The 25,338-nt window shown below is 35.3% G+C and overlaps 2 protein-coding genes across 9 annotated transcripts in view; both read left to right on the top strand.

The window, feature by feature from the left end:
* The window catches only part of LOC106621603 (serine-rich adhesin for platelets), a 194,638-nt gene that overhangs the window by 151,900 nt on the left and 17,400 nt on the right, over positions 1 to 25,338 (top strand). For all 8 annotated transcript variants that reach the window (XM_036360004.2, XM_036360005.2, XM_070107221.1 and 5 more), the window contains 2 exons: positions 11,794 to 12,395; positions 12,468 to 12,692. In XM_036360004.2, coding sequence (XP_036215897.2) covers positions 11,794 to 12,395; positions 12,468 to 12,692 — 827 coding nt within the window. The remainder of the gene's footprint in view (positions 1 to 11,793; positions 12,396 to 12,467; positions 12,693 to 25,338) is intronic.
* slam (slow as molasses) lies at positions 6,646 to 11,493 on the top strand. Its single transcript, XM_014240535.3, has 2 exons — positions 6,646 to 8,961; positions 9,031 to 11,493. Exons 1-2 carry the CDS (start codon positions 6,661 to 6,663, stop codon positions 11,341 to 11,343), a joined length of 4,614 nt encoding a protein of 1,537 aa, XP_014096010.2. The 5' UTR covers positions 6,646 to 6,660; the 3' UTR covers positions 11,344 to 11,493.

Below are 25,338 nucleotides of genomic sequence, written 5' to 3'. Positions count from 1 at the left end.
GCCAAAGTCGTCATGTGTAACCCAAATTTGTATGAAATGCTTATTCGCATATTTGCCGCTTATTTCGTATGCTTTCTCTTCGCCTTCGTGTCCACCCCCAAGTGGTTTCCCGGCTGGCATGTTGCTCGGAAGCACATGGCGACCCATTTAATGTAGAAAATTCATTTGATGCGATTTCTCGTCGAGATTTCTTTCATTTTCATATCTCCCTACACATACATACATATGCGCATGTGTCCATTATGTGTGTGTACAATGCAAAAGGGCTTGAATATTGTAAAAGCCTCCAACCGGAAAAATCAACCGCCCCCATAGTTTGACATTTCCAGCGGCACAATGTGGTTGGGTGTGTGTGTGTGTGTTTGGCGCATTGTTTTGCGCCACTTTGCTTGGCACACATGACACTCACACACACACACAAAAAGAGATGCCAGCTCAATGCTAACTGTTTATTTAGCAGACAAAAATGGCATTTAGTTTGAGTACTTGAAAATTCATTTAGTGGAAATATTTATGTCATTCCCCGAGTTAAGCTGTCGCTTGTGCTCGTTATGTGAACTCTTTTCTTTTTTGCTTGAGACCCTTTCTTATTAAATATAGTATTTTTTTACATCTCGTTAGCATGCTGAAAAAATTTAAATCACTGGTTTGCCTTTGCGGTCTTTTTATTATGATTGTTAAAGTTTTCCCAGCACCTGTTCACCTTTGTGTTGGGCTTTCTTACTTTTCATGCTTCTGCAAGTGTTTTTCTTGAATTTTTCCTCGTTTTTCTTTAAACTATTTTTAAATGTGCACCAGTTTCATCGCCACTGCTTGCGCTCGCCTTAATTGCTTTTAATCGCTTTTGTCTGCCCTTTCTAATTTTTTGGAATTTCTATTTGCTAAGCTGTCGCTCCCAAGGGCCCCACTGTGTATGAGCGGCTAGAAGAGCATGACTGCAGACAGTCATTGTTTTCATTTCTTGATTTCTTTAGTTTATTTGATTCGTTTTATACTCTGAACAGAGTATATTAAGTTAGTCACCCTATAAAATATTTATATACATGATAAGCATGCCGGGCTGAGTCGATTTAGCCATGTCCGTCCGTCTGTTTATATATACGCGAACTAGTCCCTCAGTTTTTGAGATATCGATCTGAAATTTTGCAAACATCCTTTTCTCCCCCAGAAACTGCTTATTTGTCCAAACCACTATAGCATACATGTAACTGCCATACAAACTCAACGATCAAATTCATGCCCTTGTATGGAACTGTTTTATTTGACGAGATATCTTCAAGAAATTTGGCATGACTTTTTATCAAAGGCCTCGCTATAATCTCCGATTATATTTTCCAGATCGTAACACTAAGAACCTTGGTGTTTTTGAAACCCTGAATCGTTTCTACTTAAAAAATAAAGAATCAGTTCTGAAACTTTGTCTAAATTGTTTCCAAGTTTTGAAAGTGTTTCGATTTTAGTTATAATAAATAATTTTTTTAATACAATTTTGTTAGTTTATTATAGAAACTTTTTCGTTCAATCTTGTTTTGACTTAAGTTTGTAAAAGAAGAACGGTTTATTTAAAACTAATTGAGGCAACAGTAACTGCTTCTAGCAGCATTAAATGAAAATATTTTATTATTTTCTGCCATAACATTTAATGACATTTCGTCTTCCCATTAAATGTACAATTTTCTCTTTCAATAGAATACGCGGACTTTGCACAAAATTATTATAAATTAAATACTAATTAAGCAATTAATTAATTGCTCCAATGTATGGTAAATTGCGAACAATTAGGGATTAAATTGCCAAAATTCTCTTAATTGCTTCTTTAAGAGTTTGTTTGGTAATGACGTAATATTCGTCTGTGCTACACTATAAAATAATATAATCAAAATTTGATATTCATATTTATTACGAACAATGTAAGGGGTACGAAGTACTATATAATACATTGATATTATGAATTTAAAATTCAGATAGAAAATATGCATAAGTTATTATGTATGAAAAATATATTCCCATCCTTTCAAGCTTCCAATTTAACTATCAGAATAAATGTTTTCATTTCATATTTATAAAATTAATTTTTAATTTATACTTGGTACTCTCCTCTCAACAAATGTCAAAATTTCAAAAACTACTTTCAAATTTATTTTCATTTTTTTTTTTTGTCTAATTTTTAAATAACCTTAATTAACCGACAAATCGCCTATCAGCTGTAGAATGCACATAATTATTATTAACAAAATTTTAACGCTGAATTTCTGGACGGATAATATAATGGAACTATACTAAATAGAGCTACATTTTTATTCAGGTCATAAGACTAAGCAGAAACAATAATAAAAAAGTGTATGCAAATTCGTCCTTGAGAAGCATTAAAAGAAAGCCATTCAAAAGTTTGAAATTACAGACAGGTAGGCAAATAAATTTTTTCTTACCTAGCCAAATAACGACAATTATTGCAAGAAAAATAAAAGATATGATTTGGCGAAAAATTTTAAGGTTGGGCGATGTATAGAATTTTTTTAAACACTTACGATTATGTACTTAGCGAAATTATTGCTTCTTAACTGAGGCTTAACTGCATAGAAATTCAAGATTGTAATATATTTTCTTTTATTGAAAACTCTCTACTTGAATTATTATTTAGTTATCGATACTCAACAGACGATAGTTAATTAATAACCTGCTGTGTATTATATATTCAAGTGTACACAAAGTTATATTTACTATCTCCAAAGAAGCTTGGGGGTTTTATTGAAATGACGATTATTTTTATATAATATATAAATATGTATTGGTATGTACATATACCAACTTTCAAAACATAATAACGGGGAGTTATTATGTATCCCTCAAAAATCTATTTCTTCATTAATTCTAATATTGCTAAGTTTTGTAATAATTTCCGGCAATTCCTGTTAATAGCTTGAGAAAGCAACTAAAACCATAAAGGAAAAAATATTCACAAAATGTGATAAGTTTTTGTGGCTTCCATTTAGGTATACTTTTAGCAAAACTTTAGTAAATTGCAAACATGCGGAAATCACTTTTTGTTTTAGTGCAGAGTTAGAGCTTATTTTATTGGACTCACGTTATTAACTGTATATGTATGATATGTATATGAATATACATTAAGGTGGATAAAAAAATATAATGTTTGTTTTCGCTTGGTAGTCTGAAAAATTAGTTGCTAACCTCTCTAAGAAATGTTCTCCAAGTATGTGCTCGTAATTGTAATGGGAAGTTCCTTCGCTTTACAGTTTACTATAATATGTTTTACTTATTATCAGATTGAAAAATTCATATCTCGCTTCCAACTACTTGAAAAAATGTTTGTTTTGTGGATTTTGTAGGAAATTAAATGCTCTGTAAAGAAGGTATATTACAATATTCGTAAGCCTAACCGTTTAAAACATATTAACGGTTGATGTTCGACTATTCTAAGCCAAAATTATTATTTTTTCTTTTGATTTTCACTATAATTTAATCAACAAAATTATGAATCATTGCAAAGTTCATAATCTTGTAGGAAACATTCGTTTTTTTTTACCCACCCTAATTTATATACAATATATGAGTAATGTATAAACTGTATATAACAAATAAAAAATGTGAAACAAAACGCATTATATATTATATTTATAACAAGCTTTGTGTTTAATGCTTAAACGAGGTGTTATGGCAAGCAGAGAAATTATATGAACAATCCATAAATTTGTTAATTATACGAAAAGTTCTGAACCTCACGGCATTTTGTTTTTCAAAAGTATGTAATTTTACAACCAAGACGTTCTATATGTTATGCTGCTATCAATTTACATTTTTTGATAAAACAATGATCAATGAAATCAAGCGTTTTATTACATACATTTACGAAAGATAAATATGTAGGTTACTTCACCTACGGGCACTTCTTCATAAAAAACATAAAATATACAATAAATTATACTAATCCAATGCAGGGGCTCTGTTAAGTGAATTTTGGTACATAATATTGTACATACATATAGAAGAAATTCATTCTTATACAATTAATTTCGATTTATTCAATGATGATTCAACACACAAAATTTGTGGAAACACAATTTTCAGAATAGAAGAAAAGGTGTATCTGAACGAAATTTTGCTGATATTAATCAGTTACTATTTCAAGTATATTCCGGGCAATAAAAATAATAATTAACTAAATAACTCAATATATATACATATGTAATATGGCTAGATACATAAATATGCAGTGTGCATATACTACTTATGGAAAATTATTTGAGTTTTGAAAGCTACGAAAAAAATATATTAAAGATATAGAAAAATACTGGAAATTTGTATTATTTAGTTTTCATTTTTGTCCATCAATTTTGTTATTGCATTAAAAAATCTGTATTGCTATACTTTCTCTGCAAATAAACGAGTGTGAGCCGTCAAATATGCGCACATTACTTGATTATATATTTGAGAGTATATCCAGCGTGCTCTATAGATTATATTAGTCGTCAATTACATAACTATCTAGTACTTAAAAACTCATCAATCAACTTCACGAGCTTTTATTGGTACCATTTACTGCGCTGGGATTTATGAACATTTCGCACAATCAAACTTACATGAGGACAACAATTCAGCTCATACGAAATCAATTTAGAAATTTGTGAATACAATGAATGTATATACAAGTAAATGTGCTTTGACTCCTGACAGGAATTGTTGTTGGAAAATAAAACCAAATGCAGCAATAACAACTTGTTGATTGCTTTAAATGACACATATTTGAAATTGAACTTGAATGCAGGATATGCAGAGAAATACCCAGCGGGAAAAGCGATTGTAGTTCGAACTGAGCGACTACTAATTCCATTGTGGGGCCAACAGCCCAGTACACTTCTCCAAACATTGATTTGGTAAATGAATTTGTAAGAATAGGTAAATTATAGATACAGAAATTAAACTGATAAGTAAATGATAGAATTAATATTATTTTGAAAGAAATATTGTTAATTGTTATATTGACAGTTCAGTTATTTTCGTAGTGGTTGAGCAGAAATAGTTAGTAGTTAATAGTAGTATACGTGTAGGTACATCACTTAGAATGTTCGAGCAGAACTAGGATATCTTGAGGCTTTAATCAGAGACAACCAAGTCTATTGAATATAGTAATTGTAACAGCTCATGCTTTTGCAATAATTATCCTTATGGCTATGCCTATTATAATTTTAGTATTGAGAAACTAACTCGTTACTTATTATTAGAAACTTCCGATATAGCCTTTCCAGAAATAAATAATATAAGAGTTTGATTATTGGCTCTCTCTCTTGCCTAATTATTAGTGAGCAACATAGTAGGAAATAGAGATGGGTAAACAGTTCAACCTGTTGTTTTCTTAATCGGTATTGCAATGCTATACAACAATTCCGCTACGAATTCGATATTCAAAATTCAAACAATATTTTGCAAATTTATTTCAAAATTCAAAATGAATTTTATAAAGGATGGCTTGTAAGTGTATTTTCAAAATTTGCTCTTAAGGCTCGTTAGAAATAAAATATATTATATGGAATAAAGTAGCTCAATATCTTTTACACAAATTCTTCATGTAAAATTTTTCCGATAAAATTATGGACTAACCTTTAATTTAAACAACAATACTTATACTTCTATGATTATGACGATACATTGCTGAAGTACACCTATATGCATATATAATCCATTATACTTTTTGATAGAAATTACTTTCTATTCCATTCGAAAGAAATTAAATACCTATTATCGGTTAATTTCCTAGATGGCGTTAACTGCACTAAATGGGTAGTAGAATAAAAAATTAATTCTATAGAAATCTATAGGATAATCGCTGCATGAAAACCTTAACCTGGATTAAACAATATAATGTGTCACACTTTCTTCTTTACTGTTTTTTGTTTTGCATAAATACACAAATAAAAATTTACAAAATTGTGAGCAAGCATGATTATTGAATTGAATTGAAGGACAAAATATTTAAACTTTTCTGGGTGTTGCAGTGAAAAGGGTATCGAACACTGTTTTTAGCACAAAAGGATCAAAAAGCGGTACTAACTGAAATTATGCAGAAAAATTACAAAAACTCTTAGAATTTCGTGCAAGAATACCTATTAATTTTATTTCGCATACAAACATGTTCAAGGTTAGGCAAATGCATCGAGCGCGAAAATATGTGCGAAAGCAGAATTTTCATAGCCGAAAATGTAGCGAAATTCTTGGAAAGCGCTTTGTTCACGGTTTGCGCTGCAACAATCACGCGGGTAGCAGGTGTGTGAAGGCTGTTCGACACTGCCACGGCACCGATCCTTTGTCGCGTGTCGGCCTAACGGCGGCGCACAGCATGACAGGTAGCCGACGCGCAGTTGCATATGTGTGCTTGCGTGGATTATGTCGTTAGCGGGACAATAAACCCAAGCCGCGGTTTTGCTTAAGCCGTCTTGGGATATCCGCTGCAGATCGTCGAAGTTCGCGAATACCGTTTAGCTGCGTTTTCAAACGGTGTTCGCGTACGCGTATTACTTGTTGTCCTTTTCACGCGCATTGTCGTTAATGTCGCTTGCCGTAGTTAGTGACCTTTCTGCGCGAGCATATATCAGCACACCGTCGTCTAGGATATAAAACGTTTTCGCAGCATCCTGGTAGTTCAGTATGAATGATCAAATCGCCGGAGACAATCACGCATATGAAGTGCTTATTTATCAACGAGAATTAGATAAAATTGAAAAAATAATTAAAACGAACAATATGTTGCTCAACTCAACACGAAATACTAGTAGCGGAAATGCCGATTCTTCGCAACAACCGCTTTTAGTGAATACTTCGTCGTTTAATAGTGAAAATTTACAAAATTGTCTCTCTATTTCGAGAGATATCGAACGTCAGGAGCAGTTACGTCAAATAAATCGTCGGCTCAGTCATCCTACACCATTGGAGGCTACGATGACTTACGAGGAGATTTTCGAGTGCTCGTTTGAGGACGACCATTATTATACAGCACAAGACTACCAGAATTCGTCTAGTCCACGACAAGTAACCGATCTAGATGTGTCACAAAGCATCAACGATTGCATGAGTTACTTCGATGAAGATGTAAATGTGGATTCAGGTCCATCACGCTGTGATACGCCCAACAAATTGCCCACCACCGGCACTGTTGCCGCAGCAGTGGCAAATTTACAAACTCAAATGTTTAAAGCTATGGGTTCACCGCCGCCACCGTACAAAGAGCACGCCTCGCCAAAGATATGTAACGAGACTGCAGAACCAACACCGCAGACGAGCACCATACAGCAACTACGTAAAAAATACGAACAAAACATTGTAAACGAACCAATTCGGAAAACACAAGAGAAGCCGCCAAAAGTGAAGGAACTACGTCGGTCAATGCCAATAGTCCCAGCGCCAAGCTTACGCCCAAAATCACCAAAAGTTTCACGTAAATCGAAAGTTAAGCAAATGGCGCATATGTTCAATAATAAAATTCATCAGTTGATGCGTCGCGACTCCAATGAAAAGCAGGGTTATACACAGTTGAATGTCACACAAACACAGAATATAAATCCAGCTAAGAAACTGGGGATACTGAAACCAACCAATAAGGTCCGTCGTATGCCAAGTTTCCGCACTGGTCTGCCTAGTCCAGTGCCCAGTCCACGTTTCAAACGGAAACCCGGTCAACATACCACCGACAAGCCACTGAGCGACAGCGAGAGTGCTTGCCTAGTCGCCGAAGATGTTTTCCGCAAACTCTCCGTGAAGGATAAAGCTTTGCTGTATAACAAATTCATTGAGGATATGTCCAAACAGCATCCACAGTTCAGCGTACATGCACGCCTCGTGGAGGCTACGGTACAGCAGGAATTGGAGCGAAGCGAACGTGAACAAAAGCCACCTAAAGTCAAGGAGCTGGCGCGTGAATTAGAGGCCAAACTCAACTTGCCCAAACCAAAGATATCTTCATGGGCTTTGAAAAGACTTGCTGAACTACAAAAGACACCTGAATATGACGCAGCCAACAGACGCATTTCAATATCATCACCACCGCCAGCGATCGCAGCTGCATTGCAATCTCTGCAAGAGCAAGATGAAGAGCCGAACGATGCTAAGCAAACCGAGTGCGAAGTTAACAATGAAGAAGTCGAGGCTGAGGAGTTGCATGTTAGCACATTGACTGTTGTGCTCAAGCCAAGCCCTGACAAGCTGGCGCCCAAGCAACGTGAGGTGCCACGCATTCTGCCTCGCAAGACACGCGAGCTACAGTTCATACATGATATGCGTAAGATAGAGCGTTCGCAAAAACGTAATAACGAATCGATGCGCGCCTCAGTCTCCTTCGAAGCTTATGGACCACCGAAGAAAATACGACGCACTAGAGCCGAACGCCTACAACCCAAAGCAATCTTTCAAAACGCGCATATGGAACGTTTGTTCTACAACTGGATCATGGAGAAGAATGGCATTACGTTCGATATTACAACAGTAGAGAACAGCGAGGATTCGTTGTGTGCAAATGGCGATGAAGTTAATACATCGAAATCTTCGACTAAATCCAAATCGAAAGTACATGTGTTGTTGGAAAAGGCTATAGCTAAATTGGAAAACGTTGAAGCACGCGTGTTAAGACGTGATAGCTATGTGTCAAAGAAAACTGAGAAAGCTTTGAAAATAATCAAGGAAACTAGGGAACAGAAAGTCGTTGATAAAAGTATTGTCGAAGTTGAACTGTCGAACAGCAAGACAGGCACTTCCAGCGATGAAATTCACGCTGAAACCGCAAATCGAAAAACCCAGAGAAAGGTGAAACGCCAGGCACCACAACCACCCAAGGCAGAATCGTTAACTAAGAAATCAAACTCCGAACAAGGAAACGAGCAAGATTTTTCATCATTGGTATCTTCAGATAAGCAATCCGAAGCGGAAAGTGAATCGGGCCTCTCTAGCTTACCAAAGGTTCGTACAACAAAAACTCAAATCGAAAATGTTTCATATTCACTAAGTGCCAATTTCAAAACCCAACAGATTACAAGCGATGAGTCACAACCAGAACAAACCGCACCACCGACCTATGCCCACAAAGCAGCCGACTTTGAATTTACCAAACCTATCAAACCAGCACGCAAGAAGAAGTTGCGCCGCACACTCACCTGGAAGAAAGAGAATTGCATTATCGAGAGTCGTCCCATACCGTCATCTACCGACTCTGAGAGCGATCACGCTAAAGCGTCTGAGAAAATAGAGCAGGAGGAAGTTGTCTATGTAAACGTAATGCAGCCCCCTAAACAGAAAGAAGATAAGACGATAAAAAACCAGATCAACGAAATGGCAGTTGCAGCGCAAGAAGCTCTAAATAAAGAGCAACAAGAAAAGAATACTGAAAATGACGATACAATCATGAATAATTTGAATACACCACAAAAAATAAGATCCGCCTATACGCTCACAGCTATGTCCACACCTTCGGCACATACAGAAAGTGATCCTTCACCTTTAACAGAGAGCGATCCCGAGATGATTCGCGAACATAGCATGCGTCAGTTGAATTTGTCATCACCATCACTGGTATCGCAGCTAGAGAAGCAACAGCATTTGCTGGAGAAGTCCACAGAAACAAAAATTGCTGTAAATAATAAGTCAGCTTTGGATATAACACAATCGGATCACACACTGCAAAAGCTTATCGACAGTTTTATTGATCTCGGTTTCGAAACTGGCTCAAATGGTATGGAGAGTCCAGAGCGTCGTTCCGCACCTGTCCCAAAACCCCGAAAAAGTAAAGGCTCCTCGCCACTTTTCATCAAACTCACACCTGAACTGGAGAAGACACTACAACAAAATCGTTCCAGCTTTTCTTCGACACCGGTAAAGGGTATGACAACCAACCAGTCACAGCAAGCATTCAACAACAATACAGCACGCCAACTGCAACAGCAGTCCATAAGCCCCATCGGCACACTTAATGCCACGCGTCGTCGTTCGCTGAATCCGGCCGAGGATTCTCGTCGTAATTCTATAGCTATGCAGGTTATTCGCGAGGATCGTCCTTTGGAACATGTTGATCGTTCACAAACGCAAACGCCTCAATCGGCCACCTCCATGGAGACCAGCTTCTTCGGTAACTCCTTTAATTTGAATGTTAGCCACAACAACGAACAGCAGGAGAGAGCATCTAAGTTTTGGATACGTGCTGATGACTTTACAATTAACATGGATGTCTTCTACAATCCACCAGACCGTCTACGCTTACTATATGACATATTCAGCCAAAAGAGTAGCGAGACACGTGATTTACGCTTTGGCATCGATGATTACAAATTCTCAACTCAAAAGTCAGACGACAAAGCCGACATCTCGAATCGTCTGCCCACAATTAATGGTTGCTCACACTATTGGTTCTCCACTGGTGATCTGGCTGTGCCATTCAACGGCAAATATTTGGCTCCAGAGAAGATTGAACGCATGTTTGCTTTCATAAAGGATACGATTAACGAAAAGACACAATTACGTTTCGGTGTCGATGACTATGAATTCTCCCGAGTGCCTGAAAGCTGGGACTCTTGTGCTAAGTTTTCAATGGAAAGCAGCTACAGCATGCTTGTGGGTCTACAAGGTACCAACAATGGATTGGAGGGACGTAGTCGTTTCGCTTGGCCGAGTTCGGTATACAACTCTGCTAACTCGAATGAAAGCTCCATAAAAACATCGGATTTAGATTGTTCAGTAATGGGTTCCGACTTTGATGACAGTGAATTACGCCATCTCACTGAATCGCCAACAGGCACCAACTACTACGATGTGGTCTCGGTAGATAGTGCCGACCTGATATTGCCACGCAATAGCAATGAGGCAAAATGTGAGCAAATTTTCGACACGAAATTCGACTTTGAAACGCTGGATAATCTCTTTGAAGAAGATCAAAAGAAGACTCTGAACAAATCACTGGACACTAATCATAGACAATCCATACCGGAAATGTTACAGAAACTACAGCATCAAAAGCTGAAATTGACGGCTTTGGAAAAACGGATGAAGACCTATTCAAATCACTCGGGCATCGCTGGTGCTGTCATACCGCACTCGAAGGAGTCACCGCTCTACATGCATAAATTGCGCACCATGATCTATGCTATCGATAATATTGGACGCGAAACCGGCTTTAAGGCTTGCAGCATGACACAACTGGAGAGTTTCATGTTCTTCCTTACACGCTATGCCGATATGTGCTTGGCCAGCTGCGATAAACATATGAACAAGGTATTGGACGCATTGTTGGATCAGCAGCAGAAGCATCAGCAGGAATTGGTCCAAGTCAATAAGGAATTGGGTGTGGCCTAGGCGATGCGCACTGAGAGGATTACAAATATCGACGAGACATTCCTTCCAGATTGCAAATCTAGTTCCATGTTCATTTTTATTGTTTCGAAATCTTGTTTTTAATATTATATTACTTATAACTCTAATAAATTGGAATTCCGCTAAAAGAAATTATTTGTTTTCTTGTGAGATTAGGTTTATAGAGTTTCGTGAGAGAATTTTTGTTTTTATGGATGAAATTTTTTCAAATGATGTTTGTTTTATTATTTTTTAAAAGGTTTGCGACATCACTAAAAATGTTGACTACATTTAGTATGAGCATAACGAAGCTTACAGAGGCGACTCAAACTCAAAATCTGCACATATTTTTTGAAAATTTCAATAGAAATTAATTTGAATTTACACGATGCCTGCTTTCTACTTCTATCGTCTAACCTGTCAAAATAACAACCTCTTTCTCTCCAATTACAGCCACCCGAAAATGAGCTGCAGAAATCGCACGATCACAATCCGGCCGCCTTGAGCGAACACCAGTTGCGCGTGCAGGCTTCACTGCAGCGCCTCAACATACCAGACTGGTTCCGACAATACAATCAGAATACATCACGCTCGCCGGAGGGTAATACGACCGCCTACAAACCGGGCAATTTCACACGCAAACGCACCACAGAATCCGGCCGTTGGGCGGGACTCAACTCGAAGACCACATCGCTCAGTTCGTTGGGCTCACAAAGGTCCGATCGCAGCCCACTACTGCTCAGCCCCTCGGCGCATAGTCATCACGGCGGACAGGCGGCGCAACAGCATGGAACCGCCGGCACTAGTGTTTATGCCACAACAGCTGGCGGCGGTGGTGCAGGCGCATTCTCGCGCTGGTCTACATCGCATTTGAATTCGTCACAAACATCACCGAGCGTATCGCAACGTGGCTCCTTCACACGTGGCGGTCCCATCAACTCCAGTTTCATATCGGTGGCTAGCGGACAAAGTAGTGTGATAAGAAGTTCCTACCGGCAGCCATATTTGGGTTGGCGCAGTCAGGAGAAGCTGTCACAGCGCACCCCACATGAACGGTAAGTGAGCCGCGCTCGCTCAGTACTCGCATTATCGCTCTGATTTCATTTGTATTTTCATTTGTTTCACAGCTTGGCCTCGTCGTTACTCGCGCAACAACAACGCACATCGCCCACACAAAGAAGCGCCGGCGTCACCGCGAACGGTGATAATGGCAAACTGCTACCGGTCACACCGGAAATACAGAGTTCCATCAAGGAGGTCACTTCGGCGATTGTGCACTATGTGAATGATCAGACGCAGCAGCAACAGCAGCAACAACAACAGCGCAGCAGATCGGCGAGTCCCAATTCGAGGTAGGCGCAAAGCTCTAGAGAGTTGAAAAGAGAGCACAACAACGACGTTCGCTGTTATGTCGCACACACACAGCCACAAAAACAAAACAACAGCACACAAGCGTAGAGAAATTGGAAGTAGTGTTGTGGCAGCTAGCGTTAAATGTTACACGTGTGTGCGTGTGTGTGTGTGTGTAGCACCATATTCATCCATTAGACGTACACAAACGTTTTCTCTGTATTTAGTGTTGTTTAGTGAGCCCCCCAGCACTCTTGTGTATTGGTTCTATAAATTTTTGTGTGCACACAGACTTTTATTTGTATCACCTAAGCTTCGAAAACAGCAAGAACAACAATTTAGCACACAAAAAAGTATATGTCGTAGTGTTCGAAAACGGAAATCACCACCAACACCAACACCAACCAACCGACAAACAACCAAGCACCACAACTTTTTTATAGCTATATTATTATTGTTGTTGCATTTCTCATTTAGCTACTTGTAAATTATAATTTTGAGTTGATTCATTTAATTGATTGGTTGAATGAAGAGGAGAAAAGTGCGAGGAGATGAGATGAAATTTGTAAATAAGCCGTTTTAGTTGAAGAGGTAAGCAGCAGCTTTTGCTATAATTTATTTCATTTTCTGTTACTAATTTTCAAAATTCAATGTTGTCCTTTGTTCATAGTAACTTTTGTGTTGTTGTAATTTATTAACAATTTAGTTGATTATTTACTTTCATTAAAATGCATGAACTAACTGTTTTGGTTGCAGAAAGCTTTATTGGTTGACATACAGACGTACAAGTTGAAGTAGAAAATTTAAAAAGCGGTTAGATTAGATATAAAAACTAAACAAGGAAGCTGCATAAGTCAGCATTGAGATCAAGTGGTGTGAAATCAATTGGCAACAACAACAATTAGACTGGTATATCGATCACTTTCCAAAGCACATGTTATTGATAAAATATATAATTTGATCGTTATAGATGGGGTTAGCTTAGATTAAAAGAACATATCATGAGCATATAATACTATCAGACGAACGATCCTATTTCTGTCGTCGGCAAAAAGCGGAGGATCAATATTTGTTCCAATGCTTTCATAGTAGCAATTTTGGAGCTTTGCTTATTTATGTTTTTGCAACCGATCACAGATATACCATCTGATCAACTTTTACCCGGAACGAAAATAAACTACATTTTCTTGTGTTTTAATACAAATTGGCTCCATAGAAAATTCAATTTTTCATACACTTGCTATAGCCTAGGCTGCGATGGCCTTCAGCCCCTGCAGCGAACTTTGGTTTTTTTCGATTTCGGCTTGTTTTTGGAGCGCCATTCGCTAGATTGTTGAAATGTTTCGAAGTTTTATTATAAACCGACGTCTTGTCAGCAGTAATAAGGCTTTTGATGAATGTAGGAGTCTCAGCTATGTTGTCAAGCATCATTTTTGCGACCACTACTCGACGGCGTTTTGCAAAAAATTCAGGTATTTTTGTACGAGTATTGCATTGACTCGCTTTATATCCAAAAAATAAGTCAAAATGTGTTTAGTCGAAGCATGAGAGAAGTTGAGATCCTCTGCTATCTCTCTGATACCAACACAAAGATTTTCAGACACTGTTTCGATGTTATCGTCATTATTAACCGATTATGTACCATTAATGTACAACTTGCATGAGGACAGTTTTCAATGAATTCACGACCTTCACTGAATGCTTTGTGCCACTCAAATACTTGCGTTCGCTAAAACCCTTCTGGAGCAATTTCAATGAAACACAAAAGAAACATGTTGGTAAATTTTTGAGATCAAATTTCGCACGATCATAAAACCCCAATCCAGAGGGTCAAATTTGAGCTGATTGCATATGAATGGCCAATTTTACTAACGGCACCACAGTCATCTCTTCAATAACCGTTGCATGGTGACTTTTAAACCAATTTGAAATTCTTACACTTTATTTCATTTTCAACCTCTCCAAATATTGAACGAATTTCGACATTATATGTTTACGACAGATAAGTTAGATACTTATCAATTCCCCCTCTGTAGCTAAGGTAAGACTAACCGGTCTACAATTTAAATCTTGAATAGAACTTCTGAGAATTACAACGATTTTTTTTAGGGGATGAAATAATTACTAAGAGTACATATCGATGATTCGATTGAACTCTTACAAAACTTGTTCAGAAGGTGGGGTCGAGACCCGATTTTTAGAAAATATTCTTGCAATAGACAAATTATTGATACGAAGTATTTCTCGCACTGATTTTACACAGCGCGGGAGAGAATATCAAATAAAAATGCGTAAGCTCTTGCTTGAAATTTTGAAAAATTAATTGGCTTATTGAAACTAACTACTTAATCAATTGTAATTTGGGTTTTTACGAAAAAACCAGTTACTATAGTTCATAACTAATTTTTTAATATCATTAACTATAAGGAATAAAAACCACAAATTTCCTTAATGTCTACCATCAACCAATAATTGAATTAAAATTAATCGAAAATGTAGCCACAAATATTCTCTACTGCAAACATAGAAATATAGTAGTAGATAGTTCTAAACACTTTAAAAGTTCTGTAAAGTTAGATAGTATTTCCATCTTGTCGCTTTGTCAGCTGAATTTAGTTAAGTGTTCGTTGCACAGCTGCAAAATTCAATTACCGAAGCCATTACCCAAACCAGGCACACAGACAATAAAAGTCCGGTGCAGAACGCTGGCAATGACTGCAATACACAACCGAGGCAAAATGTGTGGCGGAAAGTGCGAAAACTATAACTTTAAATGGACATGAGTGTGTGTGTGTGTGTATGTAACGGTGTTCTTTAACCACGAGCAACCGGAAGTAATGTGTTTAGAAAATATTGCGGTGCCACAACTTATGGCATAATTGCCAAAAAAATAATTGCTTAGAGCAAAACACTTACGCAACAACACACAACAACAACAGAATATTTAGTAAATTGTGAGTCCTCGCTTAAATTGCGAAAATCGTGAAAATATTGATTCCAGCGCACAATTCGATTAGGCGTTCAAGCAGGAAGTTCCGCTACGCTGTTTTAAAAGCACGCAATTCGGCCACTTTCTACACATACAAACACACATATGCAATATACATTTATACTAGTGTCTCCCGGCCTGCGCTCATGGATTCAGCGGAATTTTCGCATTTCAATTCAAGCGCTGCACTCTTCACTGTGGAGTCTTGCCCCAATTACTGGTCATTGCCCTTCACTGCCTCCACAAGTGCTGTGCATAGTTCAGCAATCCGATTCCCTGGTTCAACGGCTGCAATAGTTTGCATTTTTATTTTGCCATTTTTAAGCGCTCGCTCTTTTATTACGTTATAATGCAGAAATAAACCAACAACAACTTACAAGTTTATATAAAAGCAGGGAAAAGTTACAAAGAACAAAATAAGTTGTGTAAAATGAGCTGCAATTCGGCGGAAATTAACGAGAGTCAAGAATAGGGAGAGAAAACAAGTTTTGCTTTCGAAATATAAGCATGAAATTTAAATGCTTTAAAATTTGGAATAAAGGATTAAGGGTTCAAACTTTTTTTTTTATTTGTTGTTAGACAGACGAACATAAAAATTGGCGACGGTTTAGGAAAACTTAAAAATTAATTGGTTAAGAAAACTATCTCCATCGCGTATATTTAAGCAAATTTTTTTTTTTTTAATATTTTTTTTTATCGGAGCGGACGTTCTGTTTATACAATAATAAAAAGCAAATTTTTTAAATATCACCGTAAAGTACAAGTATAAGATAGAGTGGGAATTACATATAAAAACCGGACATTGCCTACCTTCAGGCGCATTTCTTATCAAAATCACACACCTAAACTAGCTTTAGAATCACGCTTTTGGCCAGAATTAGGAGCACTAGGTCCAAAGTCTGCAACAAAGGCGTGTTTTTAGTAATTTTATTGTGTCTAAATATACCAACACCAAAAGAATCCAATGGAACTTTTAGAAAATATTGTAAATATTAAGTTTTTTAATCAATCAAAGATATTTTATAATCCGTAATGATTCAAAAATATTAATGTTTTTTCAAAAAAATATTCATAGATAAAATTTTTAAATTTTTTTTTGGAAAAATTTTTTGTTGATGCAAATAATTAAATATGAAAATCGATATAGTAACCCCAGCTATTTGGTCGTAAGTGATTTTGGCTTAAATTTTTATACCCTGAAGCGTGTATTTTAAATTTGCCACGAAGTTTGTAATACCCAGATGTTAACTTGAAGACCATATAAAGTATATACTCGTACATAAATTATCCGTCTGTATGTCTGTATATAAGCGAACTATGTAGTCACTCAGTCATCCAGCTAAAATTTTGCTCAACTCCTTTTCTCACCAAGTAGCAGCTCATTTGTCGAAATCTCCGATATAGAATCACTATAGAATATAGCTGTCATACAAATTGATCGATCAAAATTAAGTCTCTATATGGAAAGCTTTTGTATTTGACAAGATATCTTTATGAAATTTGGCATGAATTATTATCCATGGCAGCATTACAATTTACGAATATATTATTATATTTAGATTGCACCACCATAGCATATAGACGACATACAAGCTAATCCATCAAAATCTAGATAAATATCTTTTTATACCCTTTTATGCTATCAAATATGCACCTTTGAACATGTGAAGTGGTAAATTAAAAAAAAATAGTTGAAGCGCCAAATAAAGTTCATTTAATTGGTTTTCCTCATGACGTTTGAACAACATATGACAATAGTATGTACATAAAAATGTTTATCTTACAACGTAAATGATTATTAGCTCAGCCAACCGCACATAAAAAGCCATTGAAGCGTTAGCTAATAGAATTGTCAGCGTGACATATGATTCAATAATACAAAAATTGGTTTCTGAGCTGATTTTACGAATACTTTTGCGCATACATATATACATACATGGCAGTGATGATTGCGTACTTAATAGCGTTAAGGCACTCAACTTGACTATGTAGGTACATATGAACATTTATACATATGTATGTATCTAAAAAGTGAATATGAGCGCACTTCAGTTATATGTAGTGTGTAGGTATCTTATATCAATTTTTTTTTGTATAGTTATACATACATATATTCTTTGGGTTTCCCATGCACTCTGCAGCAAAAACAATTATGCTTTCATTTTTCTCCTCCAAGCAATTGCCACTGCTTTAAGCTCCATTTCCAGCCATTGCTGGCGGCAGCATTCAGCTTAGTTGGTCACTGAAATGGAAGCTTCAATTTTCATTGGCCTAGATAACTATCACATCGAACTTTTTCCATTTCACCTCAACTATATTTTCATTTTCTTTATTACTTGTAAATGAATATTGGACTGAGTAGCCCTTTGGTGTGGATTTATTGGTAAAGTTATAGAAATAGATATGTATTTAGATATTAAAATAGATATATGCCTAAAAATATGGAGTTTTCAACTAGGTTAGTTGGAAATATAAAATATGAGAAAGTATGGTTAGAACTAAAAAAAATTCAAATTTTTCTATTTAAAAAAGGTGACCAGCTTTTAACCTGACCTCTAATGCAGTTTCTGTTACTGCCGGCTAGCAGTTGATTAACACGATGAGAAAAAATCGAAATTATAGTCACATGCTGCACCATTTCACTTTGCACTGCTTAAGTGGCAGGCACATCGCTCATACGCCATGGTGGCACAGCTGCTACGTGGTTCATTAGCTGACCTGCTGGTGCTGCATGTGTACACAACGGCAGGGCACATGACTTTTGCCACCACTGTTGTTGTAGCTGTTTGATTTTTTGCTGACGCATGCTGGCGACCACAATTGCACTGTCTGTGCGGTCAACACAACAAAAAGCAGCACGAAATATACATACATATAATACATACCGACATATGTAGGTCGGAAAATGCTTCAGTTTTTTTACTCAAACCAACACAAGAAAAGCATAAACAGTGTTGTGCAGCTTAATGTGGCACCATTGCAGTGAATGTGCTCCAGTGCAGCGAGCACACATACATACACACATGCACAACAATGTATGTGAATAGCTTGTGGCAAGCAGAAAAAAACTATCAATAAAAAATTGCAATTTCCAGAATTAACAAGAAGGCATAAAAACCAATAAAAATATAACAACAACAAGAACACTCAACAACTCAGGAAAATCAGTTGTTTTGTGAGCAAATAGTAACCGATAATTGGCTGATACAATTAAAGGTTGAGTGTTGCTCGGAAAATGTGAATGCAACTTTGTTGGCATTTAAATTGGATTTTCATTAAAAAACTGCGCATAATAAATGTAGCTAGAGCTGGCAGAATAACTTGAAAAAAAAGATCGAATATCATTAAATTTAATTGAAAAAACACTATAAGCTTTTGACTCCCCTCCTCTTAAAAAAGTTTAAAGGAGTTATTAAAGAGAAACAAAAAAATTAAATGCAGGTGGAAATTTTAAAAAATTTAACTATAGTCGAAAGCTTTTTAATATGAGTAATGATTTAAGCTTTGATAGATATAAGCTTTCACGTTAAAAAAATGTACTCCAAGCTTTTAAAAGCTCTATACTATGAACAAAGCTCAAAACAAAAAGCTTTCACGTTAGCTTTAAAGAAATTGTATCAAATATTTTAAATATAGTGAAAGCTTAGTGCCCTTTCTTTTCAGTAAAATATTTCAAGCAAACTCTAGGCTCTTTTGGAAGAATACAAGCAAGAATGATTTAGTTTTTTTTTCATTAAAAAGCTTCACTTTTAGCGTTAAAAGCTTTGTGCTTTGAAAGAAAGCTCAAAAAGAAAACTTTCTCTTAGCTTTTAGTGAAATTGTTTCAAATCTTTTATATACAATGAAAGCTTAACGCGCTTCAATTTCAGTAAAATATTTTATGGGGGCTCTTAGCTTTTTCGGAAGAACAGAAGCTTGTTTGAACTTAATGAGAGTTCAGGATTTCAGCTAACTATTAAAATATCAGCTCAGTAAAATGTTAAAAGTCATATAAATTTTAAGTTTTCTAATAAGATAAACTAGTGAAAGCACCCTTTTTCATTTTATCATGATATGTAGAAAAAAAATGTTTATAGGAAAAATAAACTTTGAAGGTTATTGTTGGAAAAGTTCTGGCATCGTTCAAAAAATATCAAAGAAATATTTCACTCGTGGCGTGGTGTCCATTTACCCCATGTCCATGTATATACGTGAACTAGTTCCTCAGTTTTTGAGATATCAAAACTGAAATTTTGTGCACGTCCTTGTATCCCCAACAAGCTGCTTATATATCGGAATCGCCGGTATCAGCCCACTATATCACAAAGCTGCCATACAAACTGACCGATCAAAATTAAGTCCTTGTAAGGAAACTTTTTTTTATTTCGCAAGATATCTTCGCAAAATTTTGCATTTGTCCAAGGTAACGCTACAATCTCCAGATATACAATTAAGATAGCAACATGTATCGAAAAGTTTTTATTTGTGATTAATTCATTAATAAAGAAAAAGTTACCGACTTTTTTGTTGTACAATACTCATTAGAATAATACACCTTCGATTATACATACATACTATGTATAGCTGATACATACATACGAGTATAGAATTATGCCGAAGGTGTTTAACAAACGCTTAAGCAGTCAGGTGTTTACTAACTAAGATGATTTAAAGCAAATTAACGATTTCGAATTTACTAAGGAAGCACCCAGAAGAAAACTATAAGTAATAAGATGACGCATAGTAAAAACCACATGCACACACATACATTGCGGATGAGTAAATAACATAAACAAGTTTACATAAGGCCATTACAGGCTTTTAACGCTCATAAAATGTCGTACGACAGTACATAGGTATATGCACAATGAACCCAACCACAAAAAAAAGCGAACAGACAATAACAGAAAACAGCATCCGCCGCGCCGCCAAGACGGAGACTACCACAACAATGCGGGAATACAAGTGAAATGAAACATAATTTCAGGCGCCAGTGGCGCTTTTGCTACGTCATTGGCATCACAGGCTTTCGCAATTCCTTGCTTTAACGCTTGTTTGCACTTAAACGTACAATACATACATGCATATATATATATATACTCGTATATGTATGTATTATCTTCCATTAACTTTTCATTTTTTTAATAAAACGATGATTCCGCTATGTAACGGCTATTTTTTTTTTCTGGTTGTAGTTCAACCACTCCAAGTCAGCTCTGCAACACATAAGAAAAATTCATGCTACTGTCTGTATGTGTGTGTTTGTCACACAAATACCTGCCTAGTGCAAAACAGGCATTGCGGTATTTACAAGCACATACATATTTATATAGTCAGTAGTTGTACAAGTAGTTGTTGCTGGGTCAACATATATTCCTGTGTGTCTGGCCTTATGTACTTATGTACGAAATATTGTGTTTGTGTGTGTATGTCTATGCGGGGTTAGCAGTACATATTACACGGTTTCACTCGCATTCTGTTTCATTGCTGCCTGCAACGTGCCAGATGTTGGACGTGTCGCTTACGCAACGGGAATGAAAAGTCAGTTTCCAGTAGAATACTTCTAAAAGTGTTTGGTGTTTTACGGCAGCAATTTCAAGTAAATAAAAGTGGAAAGTTAATGCAATTAAAAAGTAGTGAAAATTTGCTTAAAACTGCAGTAAGCGCTTGAGTAAAAAAAAAGTTGTATAAGCGACGCTTGAGGCAGCTTTCGTTGAAAGTACGAAATTGGAGCATATATATATAAGTAATTTTTTTGCGAAGAAGGTAAATAAAGCAAGTGAGTTTTTAAGTTTTATAAAATAGAAGAATTACTTTTAGGTTTTTTTTATGAAAAATTGAGATGCAGTGGAATATAACATAGACTTATTGGTCTCAAAATTAGTCTGTGTAGTTTTTAAGTTTTACAGGAAAAGCTATTTCGATTTATGCTTACAAATCACAAAAAAAAAAATATTAAAGGCATGGAAAAAAGCTATATTGTACGTTTTGAAAACGAACTTCACCAGAAATTTCTGAAAAAAAACGTTTATGAAATCTTGTTTGAGTCCCGGTTTTTATATAACCGCATGTTAAATTGTTTATCAGTCTAGGTTTTATTAATTTTTAATTTGAAGCTTGAAACAAAGCAGAGTAACTATTGTTATTCAGATTGAGAATTTCGTGATTGTTTAAAAATATATTTAAAGTACATATAGGAGGGTATAAAAGCTAAATAAATACATATAAATATCTTTTCGGTGTTGACCGTACAAATATGTATGTTCTTGAAAATATCCTATATAGAATAACAAAAGTAAAGTATTGCCTACATTTAGGCATATTTTAGCAAAGTCGCACACCTTCTCCCGTTTTTAAGTTAAACAAGATTGTCGCGATATACCAAAATGGTTTATAAGCTATGCTTATTAACGCTAAAGAGAGGAAATAGTCTTAAAAATGCTTCTTTGGAATATTTACTTAAAAAAAACTATGAAGAGAGAAAATAGACCTACATTAGTAATGATTATATATTTGTAATAAAACTCAAGCACAGATTTTATATAACAGTCTGTTAAAATTTTACAAATCGACTACCAGCTTTTGTGGCTTCTTTTAAATTCAAAAAAGTCTTATCAGCTGAGCGATAATTCTACCTAACTGTTTTAAGTGAATACAATGCATGGAATCTAAACAAATTATATAATTAAAGTTTTAGGGGTGTTCAGTATCTATATTCACGCAAAAAACCTAGAATAAATAACAAATATAACGTATTGCCTACATTTAGGCACATTTAAGCAAAGTCGCACACCTTCTTTAGCTTTCGAGTTAAGAAAGAAAATAGTGTGAAAAAAATAAAAAAAATATGAAGAGAAAAATGAGATCTAAATCAGAAACAATTTTTTTCTACGTGAAAAAAGTCAGTTTTAAATTTTTTTTAGGAATTTATTAGAATTTTCAATCCAACTTCCTGCATTTAGTTTAAGTTTTTCTCTAAAAAATATTTTGCTTTAATATTCCACACTGGTTTTTTTTAACCTACAATGTAATTTTTTTCATCGTATTATGAATTCTGTGGACATTAAAGCTTTAAACTTTTTCGAAATCATTTGTTATAAAAGTTAGAGACAAAACTCACAAGTTTTTCAACAATAATAGATAAAAACTCACTACATAAATGTCATTTTCTAAATTAGTAAACTTTGCCAAACTGACAATTTCTCACAAGCTTCTGGAGTTACATATATTGTCATGCTTTATTACACTTTGAAAACTTATAACGTCACGTTCATTTATTCTTATTTGCCAGCCAATTAAGGTCTGTAAACACACAGCGCTACGAGCACAAATCTTTATTTGTTTTGATTATGCCAAAAACAGACTACAATACATACATATACGTAGCTGTATCCAGCATACTAGAAGCTGCAGTATGTACAATTTCGGTTGACACATGTGAGTTGGAGTTCACAGCAACGCAGTGGATGATTCATAACCCAATAACCTAAATACTGTACTTCTAGAAATGTTGTTGTAGGTTAGGGCAGGCAATTTGTATCGCAAGCATGCTAAGATAAAAGCGGATGCAATAAAAGTTGGAAAGAAGTATTATTATATTAGCATATGTTTGCGAGAGTTTAACATATGGTTTAAAAAAAATTCGAATTTTTTTTTGTATGTTATATATGTACATATGTGTGCTGAAAAAGCCATAGAAGGTGCGCTTATTTACACATACCACGCATAAATTTCGAAATGTATATACTTATTTTACATATAAGTACGCAGTATCAGTTTACACTTTGCGTCGGATTGCATTGCCCAACACCGCTTTTCTTATTTACCCCCATTTGTGTGCTGAAATTTTCGTTCAAATGCAAGCAAACTGTATACCAACGCAAAGTTTATTGATTTTTGCACCCGCTCATGAGTATAGCACGCGCATTCACAATTGCTAAAAGTGCAAACGTAAGCGTAAATTAAGCTTTTATTGTAAATTGCAATGTCAGAAGTGGAAGTGCAGCGCAAGAATAAACAAAAGAGTGTGATAAACATCTGATTGCGAGCCGGCATGACGGAGGTTGCATCTATAAACATATATGAATGTGTGCGTGTGCTTTATATACGACTTCAGTAATACATAGTTTTGTCTTAGAAAGCACACAAGTTGACAATGAATATCATGAATAAAATGTGAAAGTAATTTATAAGGTCACAAATCATAGAACTTAGTTAATTAAATTTTGCATGAGCACTTGAAGCTAATTTAGGATATTTTAGGAGAGATGTGAGATATTCTAGACAAATTAAAGAAGTGAAAAAAGTTGCAAAGCAGGAAAAAATCATAATAAGAATTGAAAAAATGTAAAATGTATTACAAGCGGCCGAAATGTGAATTCTATGTTACGTATACGCCATGGGTAACTTAATAGCAGTAAGTTAGTTAATAAGTTTTTTTTAAAGGTATACCCAGTTTATGTTACCTTAAGAGAGCTTTAGGCCGTTGCAGAAAAATGCAAATTGTCGAAGATCCGAATTTGACCCCTATCATTTGTAATATATGTTTCACCGGAAAGTGTTTTACATCGTTCAAATAAGAGCAAACGTAGTTTTTAATTATTTTAAGAATTTACATATATACAAGTATGTAGTATAACCAATTCCAAGGTCTTTAATAAGCTCAATTACGAAATTCGAAGGCAAATATTTCGATCTTGGAAAATAATTTCGAAAAACGCAGAAATTTATTTTATCCATGTGACTCAATCTCTCAAAAATAAATCGTTTCAATAATCAATTTCGAAATTCGAAGACAAATATTTCGATATTGGAAAAATAGTTTCGAAGAATGTAAAAAATTGCTTTTTTCTTAAAAAAGGTTTAAAAAATCGATTTTGACATATAGACGCATACGCCATGAATTTCTCTTTTGGAAGTATTTGAGGAGTCTCTTTACATTATTACTTTACATTTTTACATTATTTACATTTTTATTTATTATTTAACTAAGTATGCAGTCTTGTTCATAATGCTCATATACACAATTTCGTCACATAAATTACGATCTAAACGAGGCAGTTTCCAAGTAAAAGTTATTTAAATGTGAGTGTTACGGGACATTTTTACATATAAAAATATAGCTTTGTTCATTTCATAACATTAACGTTTTCTCATTTTGTGCAAAATAAGTTATGATGTACATTGATATCCCTTTTTGAAAAGACACTCCTCATTTGCATATTTATAATTAACTTTTTTTAGCCAATTTTGCGGATTTTCGGTACGGTTTAAGGAATTTGGATAATTTTTAAAATCATGATTTGTTTGAAAATTGGACTAAATCGAGTAACGTTTAACTCCAATTTAAAGCTTTATACATTTTGAGCTTTTGTCAGAGCTTTTGAGCTTTACATTGCAAAATTTCAATATAAAAAAAAAGGAAATTGGAGTATGCGGATAATAAAAGAGGTAGAAGAAAATAATAATAATAATTGTAAACGTAATATTTGGATTCCACATACGTCGTGTATTTCTATTTAGAAGATTTCCATATGTTTTTTCAAGCTTTTTTTTATCCAATGTTGGTGGTTATTGGTTTGATTAAAAGCATTTTGGGTATTTTTCGAGATCATTATGAAAACTGGACTAAACGAATAACTTTTATATGGAGATTTAAATACTCTCACATTTCGCGCTTT

The sequence above is a fragment of the Bactrocera oleae genome, chromosome 3 (genome assembly GCF_042242935.1).
Source record: "Bactrocera oleae isolate idBacOlea1 chromosome 3, idBacOlea1, whole genome shotgun sequence".
Classification (NCBI taxonomy): domain Eukaryota; kingdom Metazoa; phylum Arthropoda; class Insecta; order Diptera; family Tephritidae; genus Bactrocera; species Bactrocera oleae.
This window is presented reverse-complemented; position numbering and strand designations above follow the sequence as displayed.

Bases quoted from the DNA above. Each gene is read 5' to 3' on its own strand.
- slam (XM_014240535.3), top strand. From the start codon at position 6,661: ATGAATGATCAAATCGCCGGAGACAATCACGCATATGAAGTGCTTATT. The intron at 8,962-9,030 runs GTTCGTACAACA...AAAACCCAACAG, and splicing joins GCCTCTCTAGCTTACCAAAG to ATTACAAGCGATGAGTCACA.